Genomic DNA, 23,411 nt, shown 5'->3' with positions numbered 1-23,411 from the left:
CCTCTACATTTTTCTCACTGGATACATTGAATACACTAGAAAGAAATCCACATCATACAGCTTCCATAAATCATCTTCAGTGGCCAAAAGGGGACAGTAGCTCAATCTTTCTTCAATAAATGCCAGCTGAATGAAAAATGTGAACTGGGTGATTTGTAGCAAAGGCTTCTCCTAAAAATCAGCTGCATTCTTTGGCCTTCATTCCTACCTTGACAGTGTTTTATGAATTTCTAAAGGCACTGTTGACTTGATTCCCCTTTAATTTGTACTAGTGTAGTATTTCCACATGGCCTTGATGAACTGTACGCACAAGGAATGTCTGAGTTAACAAGACTGTTTCAATGGCTATTTTTTTTACAGTATGTGGGGTTTGTAAAAAGACAAGCTAACTTGTTTTCGCTCTTACAGTTTAAACTCTGTGTCATAGGTAAAGTTTGTGACTGAGAAAGAATGTGCCAGTGAAAGTAATGTTCGTAAATGGAGAGAGCATGATTCTGTTCACAGAGCAGCAGGTAGCAGATTCTACTTCATAAAAAAATGACTACATTTATTCTGATCCAAGTTAATACCACTGAGTATCATGTGGGTTAAGTTGTTACTGTTGCATCAATACACTGCCGTGGGGTGAATTAACACACTGGTTTCGAGCGGAGTCCTGCTCTTCCTCGAGAGGAAGCATCATTACTTGTGGGTTTAAATCCGTGCATCTCTCAGCAGTCTTCACTAACTAACTGTTCTCACTGTGTGCGTGTTTGTGTATATTCTTTCACTCACCTGTCTCTTGGGGGTCTTTGGCTGTTGGGCATGCTGAGTTGGGGGGCTGCTGTGGTTCCTCCAGGTCAGCGGGGGGCAGAACCACTCCACCTCACTCAGGTAGATGAGGAAGGAGCAGTCTGAACCGTCGACACCGTAGAAGGCATAGCAAGGGTCCGACGTCCAGCGTGCGCGCATCCACTGGAGGATTTACAGAGTGCAAATACGTTCACATTGAAAATGATATCAACACAAATGAACACCTAAAAACAGCAGGTGAGAAGGAATTACCAGATATAACCAGCATCTCTCCTCTACACATGTCCAAACCATCTGAATCTCACATCTCTCGCTTTGTCTACAAACCGTCCAACCTGAGCTGTCCCCCTGATATACTAATTTCTAATCCCGTCCATCCTCGTCATTCCCAATGAAATTCTTAGCATCTTCAACTCTTCCTCCTCCAGCTCCGCCTCCTGTCTTTTCGCCTCCAAACCATACCACATAGCCGGTCTCACTACTCCTCAACACTCCCCGTGACTCCGAGTATTTAAACTCATCCACCTTTCACCACCTCTACTCATCGCATCCTCACCATCCCGCTGTCCTCCCTCCCATTCATGCACATATATTCCGTCTCACTCCCGCTGACTTTCGTTCCTCTTCTCTCCACTGTATACCTCCACCTGCTCCATACTCTCACCAAAGATCATGATGTCATCCGCGAGCGTCATAGTCGGCGGAGACTCCTGCCTGATCTCGTCCGTCATCCTGTCTATCACCATCGCAAGCAAGAAATGGCTCAGAACCGATCCTTGATGTAATCCCACCTCCACCTTGAACCCATCCGTCACTCCAACCGCACACCGCTGTCACAATGTCCTCATACATATCCTGCAACGCTCTTACATACTTCTCTGCCACTCCCGACTCCTCCTCTCTCGGCACCCTGTTGCTTTCTCTAGATCCACGAAGACACGATGCAACTCCTTCTTGAAAATGGGTACCAGTACACTTCTTCTCCACTCCTCAGGCATCCTCTCACTTTCCAGGATTGTGTTAAACAATCTAGTTATGAACTCCACTGCCATCTCTCTGAAACATCTCCATGCCTCCACACAGGTATGTCATCTGAACCAACCACCTTTCTACTCTTCATCCTCGTCATAGCTGCCCTCACTTCATCTTTGCTAATCCACCGCACTTCCTGATTCACGATCCCCAAATCATCCAACCTTCTCTCTCGCTCTCATTTTCTTCATCCATCAGCCCTTCAAAGTACTCCTTTCACCTTCTCCACACACTCTCCTCACTAGTCAGTAAATAAAAGTTGAGAATTTGGGAAAGCTTAAGTTGTTTGGGTTTTTTTTGAGTAAGTAAGGTTAAGGTTAGGTAAGATTAAAGACCTTGTGGGAGAAAGAGGGCCAGGCAACTGTGACCTGGAATGAGTGCCAGGTCACAGTGACCTGTACCGATGCCAAAACAGGATGAGACTTGTCACGCAACACGAACACATACACACACACACACACAGCCTGTCTTCAGTATGAGAAGGCATGTGACGTTCTGTAATGTTGGAATTTTCCCGTCTACGTTGTTTCTGAGCCGATATTCCCCATCTGACACCTGTGTCTCGACCATCTGATTCCTCTGTCGTCCACCTCTTTCTACCACAACAACCTAACATTTGTGTTATATTGAATCAAGACACCCTTGATCACCCCTGTCTCCACCCTTTGGCCAATCTATAAAAATGCTGTCAGTATAAAAAGAGTCCGCTGCGCGAAAAAGGTTAGAAACCATATTCCACCAAAATAATTCCAGTCAAATAAAAAGAAGAGATTGACACTCACATCTACTTTTCCGGGACACTCTGGAAAGCGGGGGTCTCTGGGTACTTCACACTGGCTCGATGTCCCATCTCTCACTGCTGAAAAGACACAGTAAGGAAATTTGACCTTTTAGTTATAAACCATAAATATTTTGTTGGCTGGATACCTCTCAGTGAAAGGATCCAATCTCAATTTTTAAATATCAAGCTGTAAATGATGAATCCATAGGTGCTTCTTGTAAGTACAACTCGCAGGTTTTGGATTTACCCACAATCCCTGCTGCTTCGTTAGTCTATAAGCTCTGTGGCTTTAATGTGAATATTTATTCTCCGCTGAAGATAACAATTCCAATAGCAATCAGCCGGCGTAATACGACCTATCAGCTCATTTAACAGCACATGGTGCATGTTAAAGCCTCTCTCAAATTAAAATTTTATTTCTTCTAATCAATTCATTTTCCTCAAAATGAATGCAGACATGAATTGGTTTGACCCGCAGGCTCGCTCGTGATAACAACAACATACTCTTTCTCCCTTAACGTCATCGGTTCCAGCGTATGCCGTATGCGGTGCCGGTGCCCATAAATCCCTGTGGTTCCCCTTTGCAACATCGCACCGTATCCGCCCCACCGCTGTGCACACTATTCACGGGGGCCTGACAAAGCTGCACAGCCTGTCTCCCACTGCTGCCAACCTAGGGTTACGCTAGCAAGTACATCTGCTCATTTAGGCTGCACTCACTGCATTAATTGCTCCACTGACTTAGTTAACTGCCTCTGTGCTGCTGATGTGAGGAAAAAGAATGGAAGTCAGTGACAGAGAGAGAGAGAGAGGGAAAGAGAGAGAGAGAGAGAGAGAGAGAGAGAGAGAGAGAGAGAGAGAGAGAGAAAAAGTGAGTTTGAGCAATATCGTCCAAGAAGGGAAGCGATGCAGCTCTCATTGTTTTCCTGTCTTTCAAATCCCCCCCTTTTTTCTCTCCCGCTTTCTCTCTCTGTGGACCGAGAATTTTGCCTTCTCTCTTTATTCCGTCTGTTTCCATTTGCCTAATGAAAAAGAGATATTTCTCCACATAAGTCTTCCCCAGGGCTTCTCTCCATTGACTGCAAAACACACACACACACACACACACACACACACACACACGCTGAGATACACACTGCCTACAAATATGATTAGAATAACAGCCACTGTAGCAACAATTGAAAATGTGGTCAACTAACTAGATAAAAACTTGACTCCTGTCCCTGCAAGATAGAACATAAAAAGCCTCGTCGGTGCTTGAGGGGAAGGAAATTCTAATCACGTCCTTTTTTTTTCCTCCTGTCTTTTCCTCTCACACAAGCCTGACCATGAGATAAATAAACTGCCACTATGATAATAAAGTCTACTGGCAGTGTTTCAGTTCATCTGTGATTAAAGTAAGCAGCAGCGTTTTCGTTTTGGCATGTGCCGTCGCCCCTGCAGATTCATCGGGAAAAACAAAAGGAGATGTAATGCTCATTTATCCTCATGTAAAGAGTTGGGCAATTACCCTCAAGAGAAAAAGTGAGAGAGGACAATAAGAGGGAAAAAATCTGGATTATGTGTGTGTAGAGAACTGTTACATGCTCTGTATTATTTTAGTTTTGATGAACATGTGCAAGAGACAGACAAGAGAAACAGAACTGGATGAAAACAAATAAAACAAAGATGAGATATACAGCGACTTGACGAGCAAGCTCACATTTATCTCTCCTGTTATCTTACTTTACTAAAAAGAAAATGTAAGAGAATCTATCCACTATCTAACTAAAACTAAATTCTTCCTGGATTTGACTTCCTGGCTTTGTGTTTTTGTGGAGATGATGTCAAACTGAAACAATCATCTTTGTATTTTGGCAATGTGTCAGAAGGGATTTGTGTCAGTGGGAAAATCAGCTAGATATCCCCCATTTACACAAGTCTCTAACTGTGAGTGTCACTTTTACTGTGTGTGTGTGTTTGTGTGTGTGTGTGTGTTTGTGTGTGGATCTGTTTCGTATTCTGTTGAAAGTAACAACAGCAATTGAAGTTCCAACACAAGCTGACAGCTGTGCGTGAGTCCAGCTGCGCTTCAACTTCAACGTCACTGAGGAGTTACGCTTCTTTTGAATGGGTTTAAGGAGAATGGAGAATTTGATAGTGATGATGATGATGATGATGACGATTAGTACTGTACCTTTTCCTTGCACCATGCTGTTTTGCAGTATCTGCTCTACCCTGATTGCCATGTTGGAGACGTTCTGGGCTATAGCCTGGATTCTCTCCACCAAACCAGCCGGTTGAAACCTGCACACACAAAAAAAACAGGGTGAAGAACACACACATTAAAAAGGCATGTGACAGTGACAGGTGATGTAGCCTCACACTGCTGTCACACAATGTAAACTCAATTTAAAACATGGACAAGAAACATACACCTCTGCATCAAGGCGGAACCCCTCCTCCTCCTCCTCCTCCCACGCTCACACACACACACTCGGCACCCAAAACTCCAAAAAATATTTCCTCTCCCGTTTTTTTCCCCGTCTCACTCTTCTCTCCCCGCTCCTCTCCCTCGCCTGTCTTTTTCTAGCTTCCTCTCCCTCCCTTTTTACATCTCAACAGATGTAGAAGTGTTAGTGGGAGATGCAAATTGGTAGACACTTGGTTGGAGCGTGAAATAGAAAAGGACCTGCACTGTTAATACCACTTCCTCTATGGGGTGAGAGACTTCCCATTCACATAATAAGATGTGTGGGAACTGTGTGTGTGTGTTTGCATCTGTTTGTGTATCTGACTGCATGGTTGCACATCACACAAAGCCAAGCCTGCATACCCACACATACTGCTGTGCCCATTATGTCCATTTAAATGACTTGATTTCAGTGTGCATCGTGCGTGCACACGTCTTCCTGTCTCTATGTATATTGTCTAATCAGCAGATGGTATTAACCCTCATTAAAGCCAGGGGCTTAAATGCAGCATAATAACACATCATCATTGATGATGATAAGAGTTATTGATTGTGTGTGTGCAGAGAATGGAATGCAAAGCTGCTTAGCTAACCGAACGCCAACAGCAGCTGCATGAAAATGAACTTAAAAAAAAATCAGCACCTAGGGATTATGCGAGGGAAGTGCCTTTGTTGCTTTACAAAGTGTAAGCAAAAAAAAAAAAGTAGGCAGCCATCAAAGTCACAGGCTGTCTCCACGCTCCATTAAGAGCTTTGTAAGTGTCACTTGTAAGCATTGCTAAGTGTGTTTGCGTCCTCTTTAATATGTTCACTACCACAGAGAAGCCATTATTCTCTAGTGCGTGTATATTTCAGGGCCAACAGCTGTCTCCAAAATGTAAAAATGTGCTGAAATGTGAAATTAGGAAGTGATGTGCTGTATTTTTGTCGCATAAGATAAAGCTTTTAAATACAGTATAGTGCAGTAGCTCTGTGTGTTAGTCTGCATGGTGCACATTGAGAGGGCTATCCTCTCATGAACTTTTTAAAATCAAAATCACATGGAGAATTTAGATGGTTTGTTTGTCTAATCCCACAAGAAAACTTTAACTTTGAACAAAAATCACATATGATATGACATGTATCTTGTAGTACTGGTAGCATAAACCAGTAAATAGCTCGTTTTACTAGATACTTCTAGATACTAGATAGAGACTCAAAAGAGGAATTTATTTCCAGTCTCTGCGTCTTCAGCTAAGGATTATATACTTCTCAGCTCCGTTTGCCATAATTCCATTCATGCCCAGGTCACGCTGGCAGCAGGATAAGCAAGCTAACCCATACATCCTTCTCCCTAGTCATGTCCTCCAGCTCTTCCAGGGGGGGATCCCAAGGCGTTCCCCAGGTCAAATGGGATACTCTCCAGTGTGGTCCGGGTCTGCCAATAGGTCTCCTCTCGGCTGGATGTGCCTGGAATACCTCCAAGGAAAGGTATCCAGGAGGCTTTAGATTCAGATGCCCGAACCACCTTTACTGACTCCTTTTAATTCAAAGAAGCAGTGGTTTTACTTTCCTTCCAGATGTCTAAGCTCTTAACACCATCGCTAAGGGGGAGTCCTGCCATCCTTGAGGGAATATCATTCTGGTAGCTTGTATGTGTGATCTCAGTCTTTCCATCATTACCTAAAGAACACAAATGTGAGGGTAGATGGAGCGATAAACTTCAGGTTCAGCTCCCTCTTCACTAAGACAATCCAGAATAACATCTGCATTACTGCTGATGCAACACCAATCTCACTTGTGAACAAGACCTTCTTCACTCGAGGTAGTGACTCATTCTCAACCACAAGTGTCAATCCACTGTCCTCTTGCAGGGTAACATGACCTTAGAACCCCTGACGCTGCAAACCATCCCATGTTCTCCGTAATTGACCTCTAATTTTCATATGAGGTAGTTGTAGTAGTGTAGTTTTGCCTATAGACTCTTATAATATGGGGTCATTTGATCGTTTTTTCAGGACAATTCTCTCAATTTGCACCACAGGTGTCTTGGAAGAACAATGTTTGTGTGTTTATTTGGAGGAATAAATGGCATTGAGGAAAACTCTCCAGTGTAAATACAAACATGCTCAGTGTGAAAGCACCCTGAAACAAAGCTATCTCAATAAAAGCACATGACATTACCAATTATACTTTAATTGCATGCAAGTGAGACAAATACAGCATATAAGTAATGAAAGTTATTACTTTATATTGTGATATAAGAGCCAGTATTATATGAGGCTATAAAACTATATTAAAATTAACATTAGTTCTCAGAGGATTCTCTGTAGAGGATTACAGCTACCATGTTAGCAAACCTATAAAAGTGCAATGTGTTTGGCCTGCAAGACAAAATCTTCCCTTAAGCTGGGAGAACACATAACCCATGTTACTGTAAAGCTCTCTTTGGGGGGTTTGTGTCTGCGACACTGCAAATTGGCCTCCGTGAGATTTGACCTTCTAATCTCACCTCTAGTGTTTGCTACGCTGTGGACTCATCCCTAGACATGGATACAGAGAGAAGGAGAAATGGAGAGGAACATAGAGGGAAAGTCTAAAACTGATAAAAGACTAAGGAAGGGAAAGTGCTCCAGAGGGCAAGAAAAAAAATGACAGAGAAACACAGATATGGGGAATGTTGAGTTGAAAACAGCATAAAAGCAGGCAGAAAATAAAGGGAAGGAGATCAAGCATCCACAGCAAACAGACCAAGAGTACCACCGGGGATATTTATGTCAAGAAAGAAAAAAGGATAAAATAAAGAGGTCCTCTGTGCCTTCCAGAGGAAACCGACAAAACACTTTGAGTGAAACATTAAATGATGATTATGATCAAAGAATACAAGGAAGATCTACATATTTGATGGCCCACAGTTGCATGCTACTCGAAATAAAGCCTCCTCCTTTTTGATGAATGTAGACAGTTGGCTCTTTTACAAACCAGGGAAACAAAACACAAATGCGGAAGAGCAAAGAGAAGACAAAATGGGTGGAATATAGTAGGGAGAAGAAGAGACGAGAGGAAATCCACTGGTGGATGCCAAGAGGAAGTAGAACACTCTGAAAAGAAGAAACTGAGACCGAAGCGATGATGGACGATAGCGTTTCTAAGGATACGAATGAAAACCTGTTCTCATATTCTACTTATTTCTCTCTCTCCCTTCCTCTCTCTCTAATGAGCTCATCATCTTAAGGGAAGAGGACAGTTCTGGCAGCACCACATCAACTAAAGCTGTTCAGGGCAAGAAACGCTCCTGACAAGGTGTCAACATGTGTGTTTGTGTGTTTAGTTGATGTCATTTTATTTGGGTGCATGCTCACCTCATGTCATAATGTTAAAACACACCACACTCTCTTCCACTGCTAATTTTCACACATGCACAAATGCCAACACACATGCATGAATGCACACAGGAACCCACTCACTCACTCTCTCAGTGTTTTATACAGCGGTGTAGAAAGTGAGCTTGTTTATTTCTCTAACTGATCTATACATAGAGCGATTGAAATCAGAATCTAAGTGTCTCCTTTGTCGTCTACTTCCAGCAAAGCTATGACATTGACTTGAGTGCTTCGGAAAAGAAGGCCTCCTGGGATAAAGGTTGTTACAGACGGAGCTTAGATGGGTGCTTAAGGGTGGAGAAATAGGTAAAGCCCAGCCAGAGCAGTGATCTTCAGAGAGCGTACGCCTAAGGGGAGACTTACCAATCTCCCCTCTCGTCCGCCGTGCGGTAAAACGGAGTGAATCAACTCCACATCCTTTTCCCCCTCCTTCGTCTACCTCTCTTATTTTCTCAGGCTCTTTGCTGTCCCTCTGCCTCCCTCCCTCCCCTCCCTTCCCTCCCTCTCTTGTTATTTTCCCTCCGTTTTCTGCTCTAACGAATGGCTGCCCTGTGGGCGAATCGCAGGCTGGGGCCTCAGACATCAAGTCCCATTCGCTGCTACACGGGAGTGTGTCAGCACCAATGAAGCTCACACGGAGATGAGACTCCTACCCAGCGTGTGTGTTTGTGTGTGTGTGTGTGTGTGTGTCTGTCATAGGCTAATTTTGGGGACAAATTTCAAATTGTCTAATTGGGGACAAAGGCCGGAATATAAGCGCAGCATTCCCGCCTCGCACAGGCTGTGTAAAAGGAGCTAAAGTAATGTCCCCAAAAGTGAGCTAAGCAAACGTGTGTGTGTGTGTGTGTGTGTGTGTGTCTTTCTGTGAATGCGTGCCTGACTGGCCTGGATCTGGGATATGTTTTTATAAAGCTCTCTCTTCCCATTTGCTCCTCTCCCCCCCCCGCCGGCAAAAATCACACTTTACCACGTCACTCAACTACCTTTCTCACACACTATCTCACTCTGTTTATGTGTGTGAGTGCACGAGGAAGAGAAAGAGTAGTAAGGGAAAAAAATATAATAAGGAGGGATAGAGAGAGAGAGAGAAGAGAAGATAGAGTGAGAGACAGAGGCAGATAGAGGCTGGAAGGGAGAGGAAACTAGTGATGGAATGAAAATAACCAGACTGAAAAGAGAATTACGCCATCTCTGTTGTGACAGTGTGTGTGTGTGTGTGTGTGTGTGTGTGTGTGTGTGTGTGTGGCCATTAATCCTGTAGTGCTCAGCAGGGGTGTGTGCCCTGGTCTCATGCCCAGACTGGTTTTAACAAGTGAACTAATACATAGACACACACACACATGCATGATGCAGTTACACGTTAAACGTATATTATTCTCCTTCTTCAGCCATCAAAGGAACATCATCAAGAAGAGAATTGTGTGTGTGTGTTTTTGTGCGAGACCACCGCGGTCTCCTCGATCAATATTCTTTTCATTCTGCTTCCTGATTCAAAACTTTCACTCCAGCTACCCACTTTACTCCGAAGATCAATTCAGTTCAAACTGAACAACGCTGTACTTAGAGACGCAGCGTTACCAATACTGATGTCAGATATCGGTCCCATACTGACTCAAACAGCTGGACTGGGTCAGTCTGGTATCGGAGACAGTAAATTTATATCTTTGTATTTATTTGTTACATTTTGTTTTACAATGTTAGGAAAGCAATGTTTAAGCCTGATTTTGCCTTATACATCAGTCTCTTCCACACAGTGAGGCTTACAGCTTATTAATTAAACACTAGTATTGGATCAGTACTCGTTATGGGCCGATACCTAAAGCCCAGGTATCGGTAACGGGACTGAAAAAGACGGATCGATGCATCTCTAGCTGTACTTACAATAAAATCCAAATAAAATGGATTCTTTTTTTTTCTTTTTGTTTTTGCTGTGTGTTATGATTTTGTGTACTTTTCAAGAAGAACTCTTGTAGGAATTAAATAAAACAAGGTGAACTTCATGTAGGCTGGTAGAAATGCGTATGAGCAAAAAGTTTTCTTTGGTTTGCTGAATGATGTTTGGGTTTCATATTCTTTTTCAGATTCTACTACAACTAAAACAATTATTCATGTTGTTTTGAACTTTCATCATGTAGTCAGTGTTGGAGTTGTTGCAGCCTCATCACAGTATGTAATATTTTCCCTTTTACACATCACATTATCACACAGCTGATTGTTATTTTCCTTCAGGGTTGACTACATGACATAAAAATCTAAATCTAAATCATTATTGCAAACACATCAATTACAAATATGGCTGACAGGTTGAACACCAGTCCGATGGGGCGACCAGCCAGGCCAAAGGCACTGCTGCGGGGGGGGGGGGGGGGGGGATTAACCCTGAGGTCTCTAAATTGGTGGCCGAGCGCTTTTTCCCTCTGCGCCACTCAGGCGCTCCGCCTAAACCCTGGGATAATGCTATTTTGATGATGCCTGCTATATTTTCTTTTACACCCACAAGACCGACTCTGCATCCACAGCAACATATCGAATGTGAAAATTAAGCTACTTTCACTAGTAAGATCACTGTAAGTTGACATCTTCAAAAAAGTGTGAATGCTTGCAAGTGTGTTTAACTGATAATGAGATAATGATAACTAATAATGTGTTAATATCTGTTGTGCCCTTTGTAACTGAATAATTATAATTATGTCCTTTAAATTGTTACATTCGTTTTAAACTACATATAGTCAGCTAATCTAGAGAGACACTATATACCATCAAACCACTCAAGTTGAAGGCTGGCATGACATCTAGTGATGGTCAGGGGCAGATTGTTCACTGTTCACTAACCATATTTAAAACAGGATAGTCATGCAACATTGATTTTATGTGTTTGACCCTAATTACACCCTGGCAGTAACCTCTGCCATGCAAACTACCCCCTCCAAGGCAATAACTGGGAATTGATTTCTGTTACAGTAAAACATGCATGTACTGCAGTCCCTGACCAGAGTAACACCCTTTGCGGGGAACTTCTCTCCAGTCGTGGCCAGCTTCCTCCACATTAAACAGCCCATTACTAGACATTGATTGTAGTTAACACAGACGCCAGAGCGTATTAATCGTTCCATCCTTCCGCTCTAGTGCCTCCGTGCAGATCTGAACCTGAACACTTATCCAGGATCATTTAACAAGGTTTGAAGAAGTGAGGGGATTTCTGTCAGCGTGTATCACATCACTCCCACTGCACTGAGTTTAGTCAGGCTATTTGAAAATGAAAGGAGTCGGAATGAACAGAATGTTAGATAGAAAAGACAAATTGGATGTTTTGGTACTAACGGGGCAAAGAAGGGAGCAGTTTGATAAAAGCAGCGGCAGCAGCAAGGTCATACAGGACTTGTCTGTTTGGAGCAGTGATTTTGTGGTAATGGGCAGCAATTTCCACAAGCGACCGTGTGAGGGAAGAAAAATGAAAATGAAGATGAGAGAAGATAGAAGTCATGACTACAGTAGAGAGGGGTGAGGTACTACTTTATGAATGACAATGAGTGTTATCTCTTAAATATGATGGTGTCATTATAGTATTTCATGTCTATATACTGTATAGATATATACTAAAGAAGAAGTAACCGTCACAAAACTGTGTGTATTCTCAAGTCAGCAATTTTTCCATTCACAATTACAATGATACATTGTATAAAATTACCATTCTAATCTAATATTAATATCTCAGTTGCCTTTTGAATATTATTTGATGTTACATGATTATATATCATTTGCTAACTCTTTTATTTGTGTTCTTAATCCGTTACTACAAACAAAGATTGCTCTTGAATTGTTGTGCTGATATCCTGTTTGCATGTTATACTGTACATTTACTAACTGAAGCTCTGCAAAGACTGGACAGTTCAAAGATTGTTTAAACCAACTGGCACTGACTTTTTAGTCTTTAACAGTCGGGAAGAAGCACAAACCTTAAATCTAAGTAATCACACAGACAACACGCTGAATCGCTGCTCTGTAATGATTTGACTTCTGGTGGGAGACGACCCCACAAACCCCATGAATAAAAATACAATTATCGTATGTTTTGTACCAAAACAAACATGGAGGCAACCAGCTGCTTGTACTGATACATCCATGGTTAATATACAGAGCAGCTTGTGCTAAAAAGGCTAAAAAAGAAAGAAAAAATTGCAGAGTGTGGGTGAGATCCTGGTTGGACAGTCGTGGGTATTTTGAACTGTACAGTGTACAAGAGAATTGGAGGGTGAGTGAACTTCATCAAATGAGACTAACTTGGTTTAGGTTCTGGTTGGCTGTGTAGCTCTTTGTCTTCACAGCTCAATCAGCCTTTCCTGCATTTCAGTTGTCCAGTGCTCTCTCACATTTCCCCTCTCTCTTTTATCTATTTACTGGTACGTCTCCCTCGTTTTGACATACGACTGATGTCATCAGTCACCAGTGTGAGTCACAAATATCAAACATGTTTAAAAAAATCTTTGTTAGAATGACTGGCAGTGACTGGATCTGGACCTGCTGCCTCTAAGTATTTTCCTCACTGTCAGTTCCCATGTTAAGGTTTTCTTTGAATGATATCTCATGAAAGCGTCCTTGATAACTCACTGGAAGGCCAGTGTTGCTATGGAGACAAAAACAGTCCGCTTTGCATTACGTTACAAAACTTTTATTTACTATTATATCTACTATTTACTCTTAATTACTGAATTTATTCCAAACTGATTAAGATCTTAGTGTGCAACTGGTTCATGGAGTCCCACCACCTTCGCACACACACACACAAACTTTATATTTCCAAGAATATGTGGCAGAGGATATTTAATATATATTTAATATTCTTAATATATTCAAGAATTTATATCATTCTTAAAATGTAGAGTCTTCCTCAATTAATATTGAGCCACCTCATCCAATAAAGCTCACCAAAGTTTGTGTGTTTGTGTGTGTGAAGGGAGAGACTCCATGAACACACAAAAAATCTTAATCAACTTGAAATAAATTATGGTTTTGTCACAGGTAACAAAGCAGACTGTCTTCGTCAGTGGCTAAGGATCATGGGTAATGTAGCCTTCATTATTTCTCCTAATCAGAATCGAAGGAGAAATAATTAAAATGATGGCCATAACATTAACCTATCGTATTGTTGAGTGATCAAGGACATTTTGTGTTTTTGTGTTGAGAAATATTGAAGATTGCATTAAAAGAAAACCTTAACTTGAGAAGTGACAGTGAGGAAAATACTTCCTCCAGTAGCTCCTTATTGCTCAGCAGCATCAGGACGATGTGCCACGGCGCTCTCCAAGGTGCTGATCCTGCTGCTGGAGCTGTTAGTGTGTTCTAGTTGCTGAATCCCGAAATCTGCTTTCATATGTGAGCAGCTATCACAGAAGTGTTATCTTAGTCCTGTTTGTTATTTTCTGTGCCATAGTTTGACGGTCACCCAGTGACTTAGTTTGATAGCTTTGTTGGCTGAAGTGTTTTTTGTTTTGCCAAGGGAATAAATCTACTGAGACGTCCTGCCTCTCATTTGCACTTGGGTTCTCACTGCATTCTGACACATGGTCGGGTTAATATTGGAGTGAATGGATGGCAGGAGCAGTTTTGCCATGGATAGGTTTACATTTGAGTTAGTTGAAAGCCTGGTGCATCGTTATACAGACACCAAAGGGTGCCTTATATTTTGGTATCAGATGCCGAGGGGCGTGACAAAGCGGCAGTAATTTGACAACCTTGGAATGAAAACTGGCTGGAAGTTCAATTTACTTATTTTGAGGAGTCTTACTGAGCCTGTGTTGTATAATGTCATCTGTGTTTCTAGAGGGAGCTTTAAAAAGTTTGAGAAAATAATCCCAATGACATCATCAGGATTATTTTGTAAAAAACAAACTTTGGCTTGGTGACTCCAACTAGTTAACAGAAAGTCTTACTACAAGCCTATCACAAACTGGGGATGTAGAGTTTGAAAAGATGTGGGCATTTACCAGTCAGGGCAGGTCTGATGGCAGAGTTGCATTATGGGAAATGTGGGATCTCGTGTTTAAAGAGCTTGACTCCTACTAGAGACTAAAAGACAGGATATCTTGGCTTCTGCTGCTTTGACCGTTCTTTTTTAATCTGTCTCTTTATATAACCACAACTTTATATAAGTGCAACACTAAATAGCAGGATTACCCCTTTAAACATCAGTCTAGATATTTGCCACATGGCCACAAAAAATCCATGAACAAGTGGAAAATGACAAATAATGTATTTTTTGGAAAGGATTTCAGCATCTATTTTGGAATCTCACTTTAACTGATTGCAGCTGGTGAGCACTGATTAAAGTAATATGAATTTTGTTGAATGTGAGTACCAGCTAACACTGACACACAATAAAAAAAAAGCCAAATTGAGGAAGCCTGAGGAGCCTACCTGTTGATAGCAGAGCTGAGCTCATCCAGGCGCCGTGCGTCGGTGGTGGAGGTGTTGTCGAGTTTGGACAGGCTGTCCATCCTCTTCAGAATCACCTCCAGCATGTCACTGATCTTCCTCAGCACACCACGTGACTCCACGCCTCCCAGCACTGAGAGGAGAGACAGATGAGCAAGGAGAGACAGGAGATGAATGAAAAGTTGGACAGAGGAGAGAGGAATATATAACAAACTTGGTGAACAGCGTGCACATTCACACCAAAGATTGCAGCTCTACCTGCCCACCATACCGTAGTTGATTTTGGCTGGTCTTTTTTTTTGGGCAGCTGTCTCTATGCACTTCACTGCAATGCAGATCAAAAGCAAAGTCCCTTCTGCAGTGTGCCAAGTAATGCAAAAGTTCTCTATTAGATTTGTGAGTAAGTATCCTAAATCTTCCTCCTTTCTGTGTTGTCTAATGTTCTGCTAGCAGAAACCATTTTATGAATGAAAAATCGACAGTTCCTCTAAAATTAAATATCTTTTCAGAAAGCCACTCTTTCTCCTCACTCTTGATTAAGTAAGGATTTCCAATATGCAATATCTATCCGAGATTTCTCATGGTACTTTTTGCATATATATACTTAAATGATAAAATGGGGCTGTAACAGAGAAGAATGTCACATGAGTTATGAATTATTTACCATTTTTACCATTTGTCATGGCTAAACCTTTAAAAAGAAATGATTATTCAAAATTGAAGAGTGAAATCCAAACAGCAGAAAGCCGGCGGTCTGTCCAGAGAAAAATAGAGTCACAACAGTTGGTTCTTATGCGTCTGTCACTTCTTATGGCATGTGTTGAAGTTTACTGATGCCATTTCACTGATTAAAGTCATGTTCAGACCATCACCATTAAATAACATTTAGGGTTATTTCTGTAATTAAAAAATAATGATGAATGAACAGAAGTTAACTTGAGTCCTTTTGAAGCCTTTCAATTTTGTTTTTTGCCCCCAAAATATGTAAAATATGTTTAATTTTTTCATTCATACCCCATATTTGCTTTGAGTTGATGTAAGGCTGTCAGCTGCATTGAACATTTAGTATAGACAGCTTCCTGAAAATGACCATTTTCAGTCAGACAACCCCCACCCCCCCACCCCCACCACAAAACCACTTTAACCCCATGAGAGCAGCTCTTCTTCATTTCAGCCTGTGCGTTATCCTTCATCTTAAAGTCTAAAAGCCAACAGTTTGATTATCTCGGTCTTTAACCTGTTTATCTACAGTTTGATCTCTCATTTCCTCTGCCTACAGCAATGCACATTGCACAATGCCTGTATTCTGACGTCTTGTCATAAACTGGCTTTTGTTCAGGCCAGACACCCAGACACTCCAGAGTCTGATGTCTGAATAGGGGCTTACCTTTATATCCTTTGATACCCTTTGATATGAGTATGAGACTTCCACCAAGACTATGAGTTATGAAAGGCCAGGAACTAATTATGCTGAGGCTCTCGGTCTCTTTCTTTCTCGAGTCTTTCTCAGTCTGTGTCTGTGTGAAGGCCAATTTATTTATTCCATCTAGCATAGCAGAGAGGGCTCTGTGTGGGTAGTAAGGAGGGGCTGTGTACATAGTTGCATGTGTGGGGCGAGATGAATTCATTGGCCATCAGAATTGAAAAGTGAGTCTTAAAACAAGCACACACACACATAGATGCAGAGAAAAAGACACTGAAGGAGAGAGGAAGAATATACTGTATAATAGAATAGACTGGAAAAAATACCTCATTAGGATAATTAAAGCGACACTGCCAGGGTTAGAGTGTCTATGCAGCCCGTCCTCACAAGAAAAACAACAGTATATTAAAGGTCCTATAGTTATGTTTATAGGGAAGTGACGCTGTTCAGAGGATGTCAATACAAGGTGACAATTAGCCTTATTGGGAGGAAGCAGGTTGGGTGGATGGCTAGATAGTTAGATGGATAGTTAGAACTGATATCACACCCCTCATTATCCCTCTTTGCAGTCAACAATAATGTCAACATGTTTTTTTTTATAAGTATTGTTAATAGTTTTGCATCAGAATAAAGAAAAAAGATCTGGAGGGGTGAGGGTTTGTTTGATTGACATTAGCTAGCACGCTACCTGTACGGAACTGAGGCAAAGTTCCATACAGTTCTCATATCTGTTGTTGTCATTATGAGGTTGCCTGGCAACCAGCAGAGACTCCGGGAAGTCACTGCAACCTAACCAATAAGTTGTCAAGCACATAACCCCTGCAAAACCACAACTCATTGTTCGTGTACAGTGGATGTAACATTTTGTGTCCACACATATCAAACAGGTGGCAGAAAACACATTGAGTAAAATACAATACTTATCAAAAGTGGACTGTCAGGATGCTGGCAGATGGTAAACAAGCCAAATGAAATAAAAAACTGGCAATTTTAAAGACCGCAAATTCAGCAGGAAGGGGAATGATAGATAATCTTTGTTTCAGTGATGCAAATCTGAATTCAGAGTGTTTACTGTTCATTTTAATGTCAGGTGTGATTATAAATGAGGTGTATAGTAAATCAACACAACCCAGATACTGTCACACATGACAACACAGAGTAAAGATGGCCTAAGGGAATCTGTCCACTTTAATTTGATGCCATCATTACATTTTTGTGAACCACACATGATGCTGTAAACAGCCTAATAGAATGAAATTTGAGACATACAGTATGGGACACAAAGGTCAGAGTATATTCTTCTAGCCTCCCATCAGAACATTTGCTAGCGCCCTTATTGACACTGCAAACACCTGGATTACGCTGTCTGACCACTCAGTCAAACACCATGTCTGCTGCTTGACAGGCAATTACAGCCAATGGGCTCCAGTGCCTAACAGCTCCGGTGCAAGGTCATTGTCTGCCTCGCTCCTCTAGCAGCCGAAGGAATCCTAAGTTCAGTGAGTTATCTCCTCAGCGACAGATGCATTCGTCCGAGACTGACAGTATCGTGTCCTTTTCTTGTGATGGATCGCTGTGTAAGAATATACCGGTGGGTCGCTCTGGTGACATCTTTGTGATTGGCTGATAATGAATAACATCCATGTTAAGGGTCAAACAAATTGATGGAACGGCCATGCTGAGAAAATGATACCACACACTTTGTTTACTACATTTTACTAGATTTGATACTTTCAAACACTTTTTAAAATTGGCTTTTTTTTTTCAGCAAAGGGAGCGAATGGGAATGACTCGACAAAGCCTAGAGGTATAAAGGATCAGGTCGGGGGGCTAATTGTTCTCTGTTAGTCTTTGTTTCTTGACAAATCTCTGTGTCAAAATTTCGTCACAGACGCTGCACTCCCATGGATGGCAAATGACTAGCTGTAATAAATGAGACCCGCCTTTGAAAAGCTGTTCCTTTTCCCAATCTCATTGTCTACCTTGATAAAGGACTCACCGGCGACCTCATCACGTCTTCTAAACGTGTTTGACTGAGGCGACCAAATGCAATTTTATTTGCCATAGCAATTTAAAGGACAAGCGTCAATATTTCAGTAGCTTTCTTTAATGATGCCATTATATAGAAAATGACTGCCTTTATCTGCCCTCATCAGATGAAACCTCATTCAGATCTCATTGGTATAATATATTTGCAAGTGAAGGACACTGTGACCACAAAAACTGTATGTAATGGACAGAGGAGAGGAAAGAGGATAAGCAGCAGTTACATTACTACAGAGATGATGATGCATTGACTTGTTAAAGCTCAAAGGGCAGTGGAGTGACAGGAGAGTGTGACATTGACATTACGGAGAATCAAAATTAAAAGTAGCAACCAATTTCCCCTCTGAGAGTACATCCACACTAAGCCAATTAAATTTGAAATTCCCTCTAATCTGGACGGAGGGGTGAAACTTAAATCTTAAAACTCGGTATTTCAGTGTGTACGGGGAAACCCAAGCTGCCCAGTGAGGAGATGTGGAAGTTTAGAAGGACTTTCTGTCCACATTCTGGACCTTTCCCTGTGATTGATTGATTAAATGTCAATAAAGCAGAAAGACAGCAGAGCTTGTTGTCAATAACCTGCATTTATGTTGATTTTGTCAGATAACTTGATGATTTTATCACCGTAGTGCAGCAGCTTAGGAATAACTGCTGGTTATCAAGTATTTAGGAGCTGCGATTAAATCAGTATTTAATACTTGTTCCATTGTCTGACAACGGAAACAGGAAAATACTGTAGGCAAATGAGAAAAAAATAAATCATGAATCCGGCTGTGTTAAAACACAGTATATCTTGCTGTTTGACAACTAAAAAGAGGTCGAAGAAGAGGCAGTTTTTTTTAGTAGTGTGGATATGATTAGACGGTGTGTAGATGTAGTCTAGTAGTATCTGTGTGGTAAACTCACTCTAATCAGTCTATTACATGAGAATTACAGTCAGAGCTCTTCTAGACCCCCTCACTGTGGCAGGAGTTAGTCCATTGTTTGCATGATATATTGATAAGTTCTGACTGGTCAGTACAATAAAAGCCCTGCCATCAGATTGATGGTTATAGAGTCAGCTTTAAACCTTTGTTTCATTGCTAATCACTGCATTTTTGATGCAGCACAATACCATTGAAATAGATTTCAGAGTCCCTGTAGCAACTAAATTTTGTCTCTCTTTCTTCTCTTTTTTGTCTTTTACATCTAAAGTGGCAGAGCTGAAATAAAAAAGGGCCAAAGTGGAATTACAGGGTTTCTGACCTACAGCGGTAATTGACACTTAAATGCTGTGAAGCACCAAGGATGTGAAGTCTGAGAGGTTAGATCTTATATGCAAAGCTCCACTAAAACCAGTGACCATAATTGACACCTCTGATCCTCTTCAAGTGCAACGGACCAAAGATATGAAACTGACCGAAGTTAACATCATAAAGCAGGAAAGGTCAGAGCTGTCAATCAAACCCATATATGAATTCATTGATGTCTCCCATTACTGTTCACGCCCATGGCACTGACACATCTTTCCTCTGTTAGAGAAACCTTTCTGATGGCTTTATCCATGCTTTCACCTTTTATTAAACTTAGTTGTAAAATCCCATCCAACATTTATGAATATACATTTAAAATACATGTGGAAAATTAGCATTGCAAATGCCGTCATAAACATACATGATAAATATTCCATTACTTGTGAGTTTGATGGCTATTTCACACACTGAGGCTTAAGTTATATTAAGGTCCCTGCTGAAAGCAAATTCAAAGCCTGAGTTGGAGCAGCTTATAGTAGTGATTATTGCCTCTGTGACTGGGAGCCTATAATACTAAATTTAGCAAGAAAAAAATGGAGCTAAAGGCATCATGGAACAGGCCATTTGAATGCACAGTATGTTGTAGCAAGTCAACCGTGTCTCTGAGTTGTGCCAATTATGATGCATTGTTCCCCATGAGTGCCAGTGATTTGTTAATGAAAGACATGTTGAAATTGCTCCTCTTGATCAATGCATGTATTAATTTGGAAAGGGCTGAGTGATGCAACACTGCCCTGTAGTTTTAATTACATCGCAATGACACCTTTGATCTGCAGAAAATGATAACAGAGGAAGGTTAATAAATGGGTAGAAATGTTTAGACTCCTAAATTGACACCAAATAACCAAATATTCCCCTTAATTAGACTTGTGCTGCAAGTTATTTTAGAGTTCAGAACGGGCCAAAGATTTGTGCTTTGTTTGTCTCGGAGCATGTGAGACAAACTGGTTTTGAACTGCCCATGAAAAGTATTTCCATCTTTTTTATGCGTGTAACTACACTAACTACGCTCAATGATGTACCTGAACACCTCCTGTGTAGACACATTAGTTCACTCGCTGCTGCTGATCTGCTAAACATGCTGCTCACGCTATATTTGCTCAAAAGATTTATACTTTATCTGTGGTGGTGCTTCACATTCACCACAGTCTCGGAACATATGAGATGAGCTGGTTTTGAACTGCCGGTGGAGGTGTTTGCTCCATTTTACTTGCGTCGTTAGTCATTGTGTATTGGGCTCTGAGCGCTTCCAAAACACAGGTGACCTACGCTCAACAATGTACCTGAAGGCCTCCTGTGTAGTCACTCTGCTAACCGTGCTGCTAATGCTATGCTTTCTGTCTAGACACAGGGTGAGAGTGTCCATTCTTGATAAAAAAAGCTGTCTACTTTTCTGTGACCCGTGTCATTCCTCGTCTCTGGTCCCTCCCTGACATGCAGGAGTCAGTCCACACAGCCCTGAAGCTCTGACCTGCCACTGCAAAAGAGCGGAGCAGCTCACTGATCGCTGTCTGTTTATTAATATTAAACATATATCGCGTGTCCAGATAGCACCAAATTCCACACTGCAATCCCTTGGGTCTGCAGCCAGCCGTACACCCGCCAAGTGTGGAGTCAAATGGGAAGATGCAGACTTCAGATTCAATAAGAGGAAAAGCAGTGAGCTAACAGGACCGAGCTGCTGGCATACTATTTCATGCCGTGTTTGGGTTACCCTACTGGCATGGGGTGGAATAAATCATGCACACATACACACACATGTGCACGGTGCCCTGCTTTAGCCACCGTATTGGACTGAATATTTGGTGTCACGGCACATCACATTTCTCCTGAGGACTGAAATGCATCAAGCGTGAACAGATTCCTTGTTAGTGTCTCTAAACAGACGACTGAAAACAGAGAGGGGTGCGTTTGGCTGAGTGTACTGTATGTGTGTGCACATGCTGTAGATGAAAGTTGGCTTTTTTTTGCCTTTTCCACTTCGGAGCAGCAAAATCTTGACATGAGGAACAATTAATATCAGTCACTGGAAATGATAGTGCCAGCCACTGTAGCTTCTGTGTATGGTGTGCACATGCTTGTAAAAAAAAATCCTGAAATAGCCACAGTGTATCCCTCAGATTGACTTTATGGTAATGGAAATGACAGGAAGGGTCATACAACACAAAATAGCTAAGACTTCCCTCCATCAAATCCTTTTATGTTATTAACTTCAAAAATTCACATTTCACCCAGGCTGGGAATACTATTTGTCTGTGTCAACACCATCAAAAAAAATCAAAAAATGACTTTTCATATCTCAGCACAGTAGGGTGCCACACTAAGACAGGAGAGGCAGGATTTCTCTCTCTGTGTGTGTGTGTGTGTGTGTGTGTGTGTGTGTGTGTGTGCGTACAGTACTGCATATAAGTATGTCTATGACTGAGGCATGTACTGTGTGCAAGGTTAAATATAATGGGTTCCTCCATTACTATTAAGCGCTGAGGAAAAAAAAGCTTTACAGCAGTAGGGTTCCTCCCATTAAAAGTGTGTGATTGTGCCCCGAGGTGCTCTTGAAGCCTGTGTGAGTGTGTGTGTGTGTGTGTGTTTATGTTTGTAAAAAGGAGAGAGGTTATGGAGAGGGAAATCTACAACAAGGTGAACAAGTGCTCAGATTTTCTGCGAAGGTAAAATGGAAATAAACTGCAGCGAATTATCCACCGACGCATGACAGCACATATATGTAAGTGTACTGAACAATTAATACTGACAGCCTAGAACTACTACTCAAATATGGCACGATCCCATAAAGATAGCATTTTGAAAACTAAGAAATTCAATGTCGGAAAAAAAAAAGAAGTGAGGAATGACTATTCACCTGCAGCAGAGTTATGGCACTTTGAAAACATTTCCCCCGTCTCCACATCTCAAGCACGATCAAGCTCTGTCTTTGAAAATGAAACTGTCTTGAAGCAAACTCTCTATCATTTGATATGTGGTGGGTTTGTGAGACAGCTCTGAACTATAATCCTTCCTGCAGTGAGTCAGCCAATCATGTGTGTGCGTGTGTGTGTGTGTGCGTGAGCGTGTCCATGCCATCGTCTCTTTAAACACACACACACAGCACGCATGATGACTGGCGTACTTGTATGCCAGCACACCAAAACACACACACACACACACACACACACATGCATGAAGTATTATGTGTGTCAGAGCGGGATGGTGTTTTGATTGGCTGGGGGGGATGTTTGCATATTCATGAGAAGAAAACCATTTGTGGGTTTGATGAATGCTGACAGAAGGGCCTGCTGGATAGGAGTTGACACAGCTAAATTAACTGGCGACCGATGTAATTTTGTCACAGGAGCACACACAAGCAGAAACACACACACACACACAAACACACACAGAGAATGACAGACAAGACTGAAAGCTACCTTGACAGAAAATTCAGCCCAAAACAAAATCGAAATGATGATACTATTTTGTACGTTACAAGCCAAACTCTAAAAGACTGAACACTGTCTCTCCAGGCTGGAAATGAGACAATAAAGACTGGAATTGATGATGAAACATGAGACGTTATGAAATTGGTTCATCAGTGCTTAATAACTCATAAATGTTTGATATATTCCATCACAGTGAGTATAATTTGAATACAGGACTTCCAGCTGTGAGTGTGAAAACGCAGACGCGTCCCAGTAAAATCAGCTCTGAGATTCGTCTCATGATGACATCATCACTAAAGAAGTCTTTGCTGTTCGGCTTGAGCTGCACAATATTCAGGAAACTGTTTAGCTAAAGTTTAATATCGTCT

At 41.6% G+C, this 23,411-nt stretch overlaps 1 protein-coding gene across 1 annotated transcript in view; it reads right to left on the bottom strand.

Annotated features, from left to right (window-relative positions):
• Positions 1-23,411, bottom strand: part of LOC137174924 (alpha-1,6-mannosylglycoprotein 6-beta-N-acetylglucosaminyltransferase B-like) — a 121,641-nt gene that overhangs the window by 64,055 nt on the left and 34,175 nt on the right. Inside the window, exons 3-6 of the mRNA XM_067580467.1 lie at positions 14,834-14,984; positions 4,782-4,891; positions 2,607-2,683; positions 775-954 (exon numbers count right to left, since the gene is read on the bottom strand). Of these exons, the coding sequence (XP_067436568.1) occupies positions 775-954; positions 2,607-2,683; positions 4,782-4,891; positions 14,834-14,984 (518 nt within the window). The remainder of the gene's footprint in view (positions 1-774; positions 955-2,606; positions 2,684-4,781; positions 4,892-14,833; positions 14,985-23,411) is intronic.

The sequence above is a fragment of the Thunnus thynnus genome, chromosome 3 (genome assembly GCF_963924715.1).
Source record: "Thunnus thynnus chromosome 3, fThuThy2.1, whole genome shotgun sequence".
NCBI lineage: Eukaryota > Metazoa > Chordata > Actinopteri > Scombriformes > Scombridae > Thunnus > Thunnus thynnus.
Note: the sequence above shows the minus strand (reverse complement) of the source record. Positions and strands in the feature narration are given on the sequence as shown.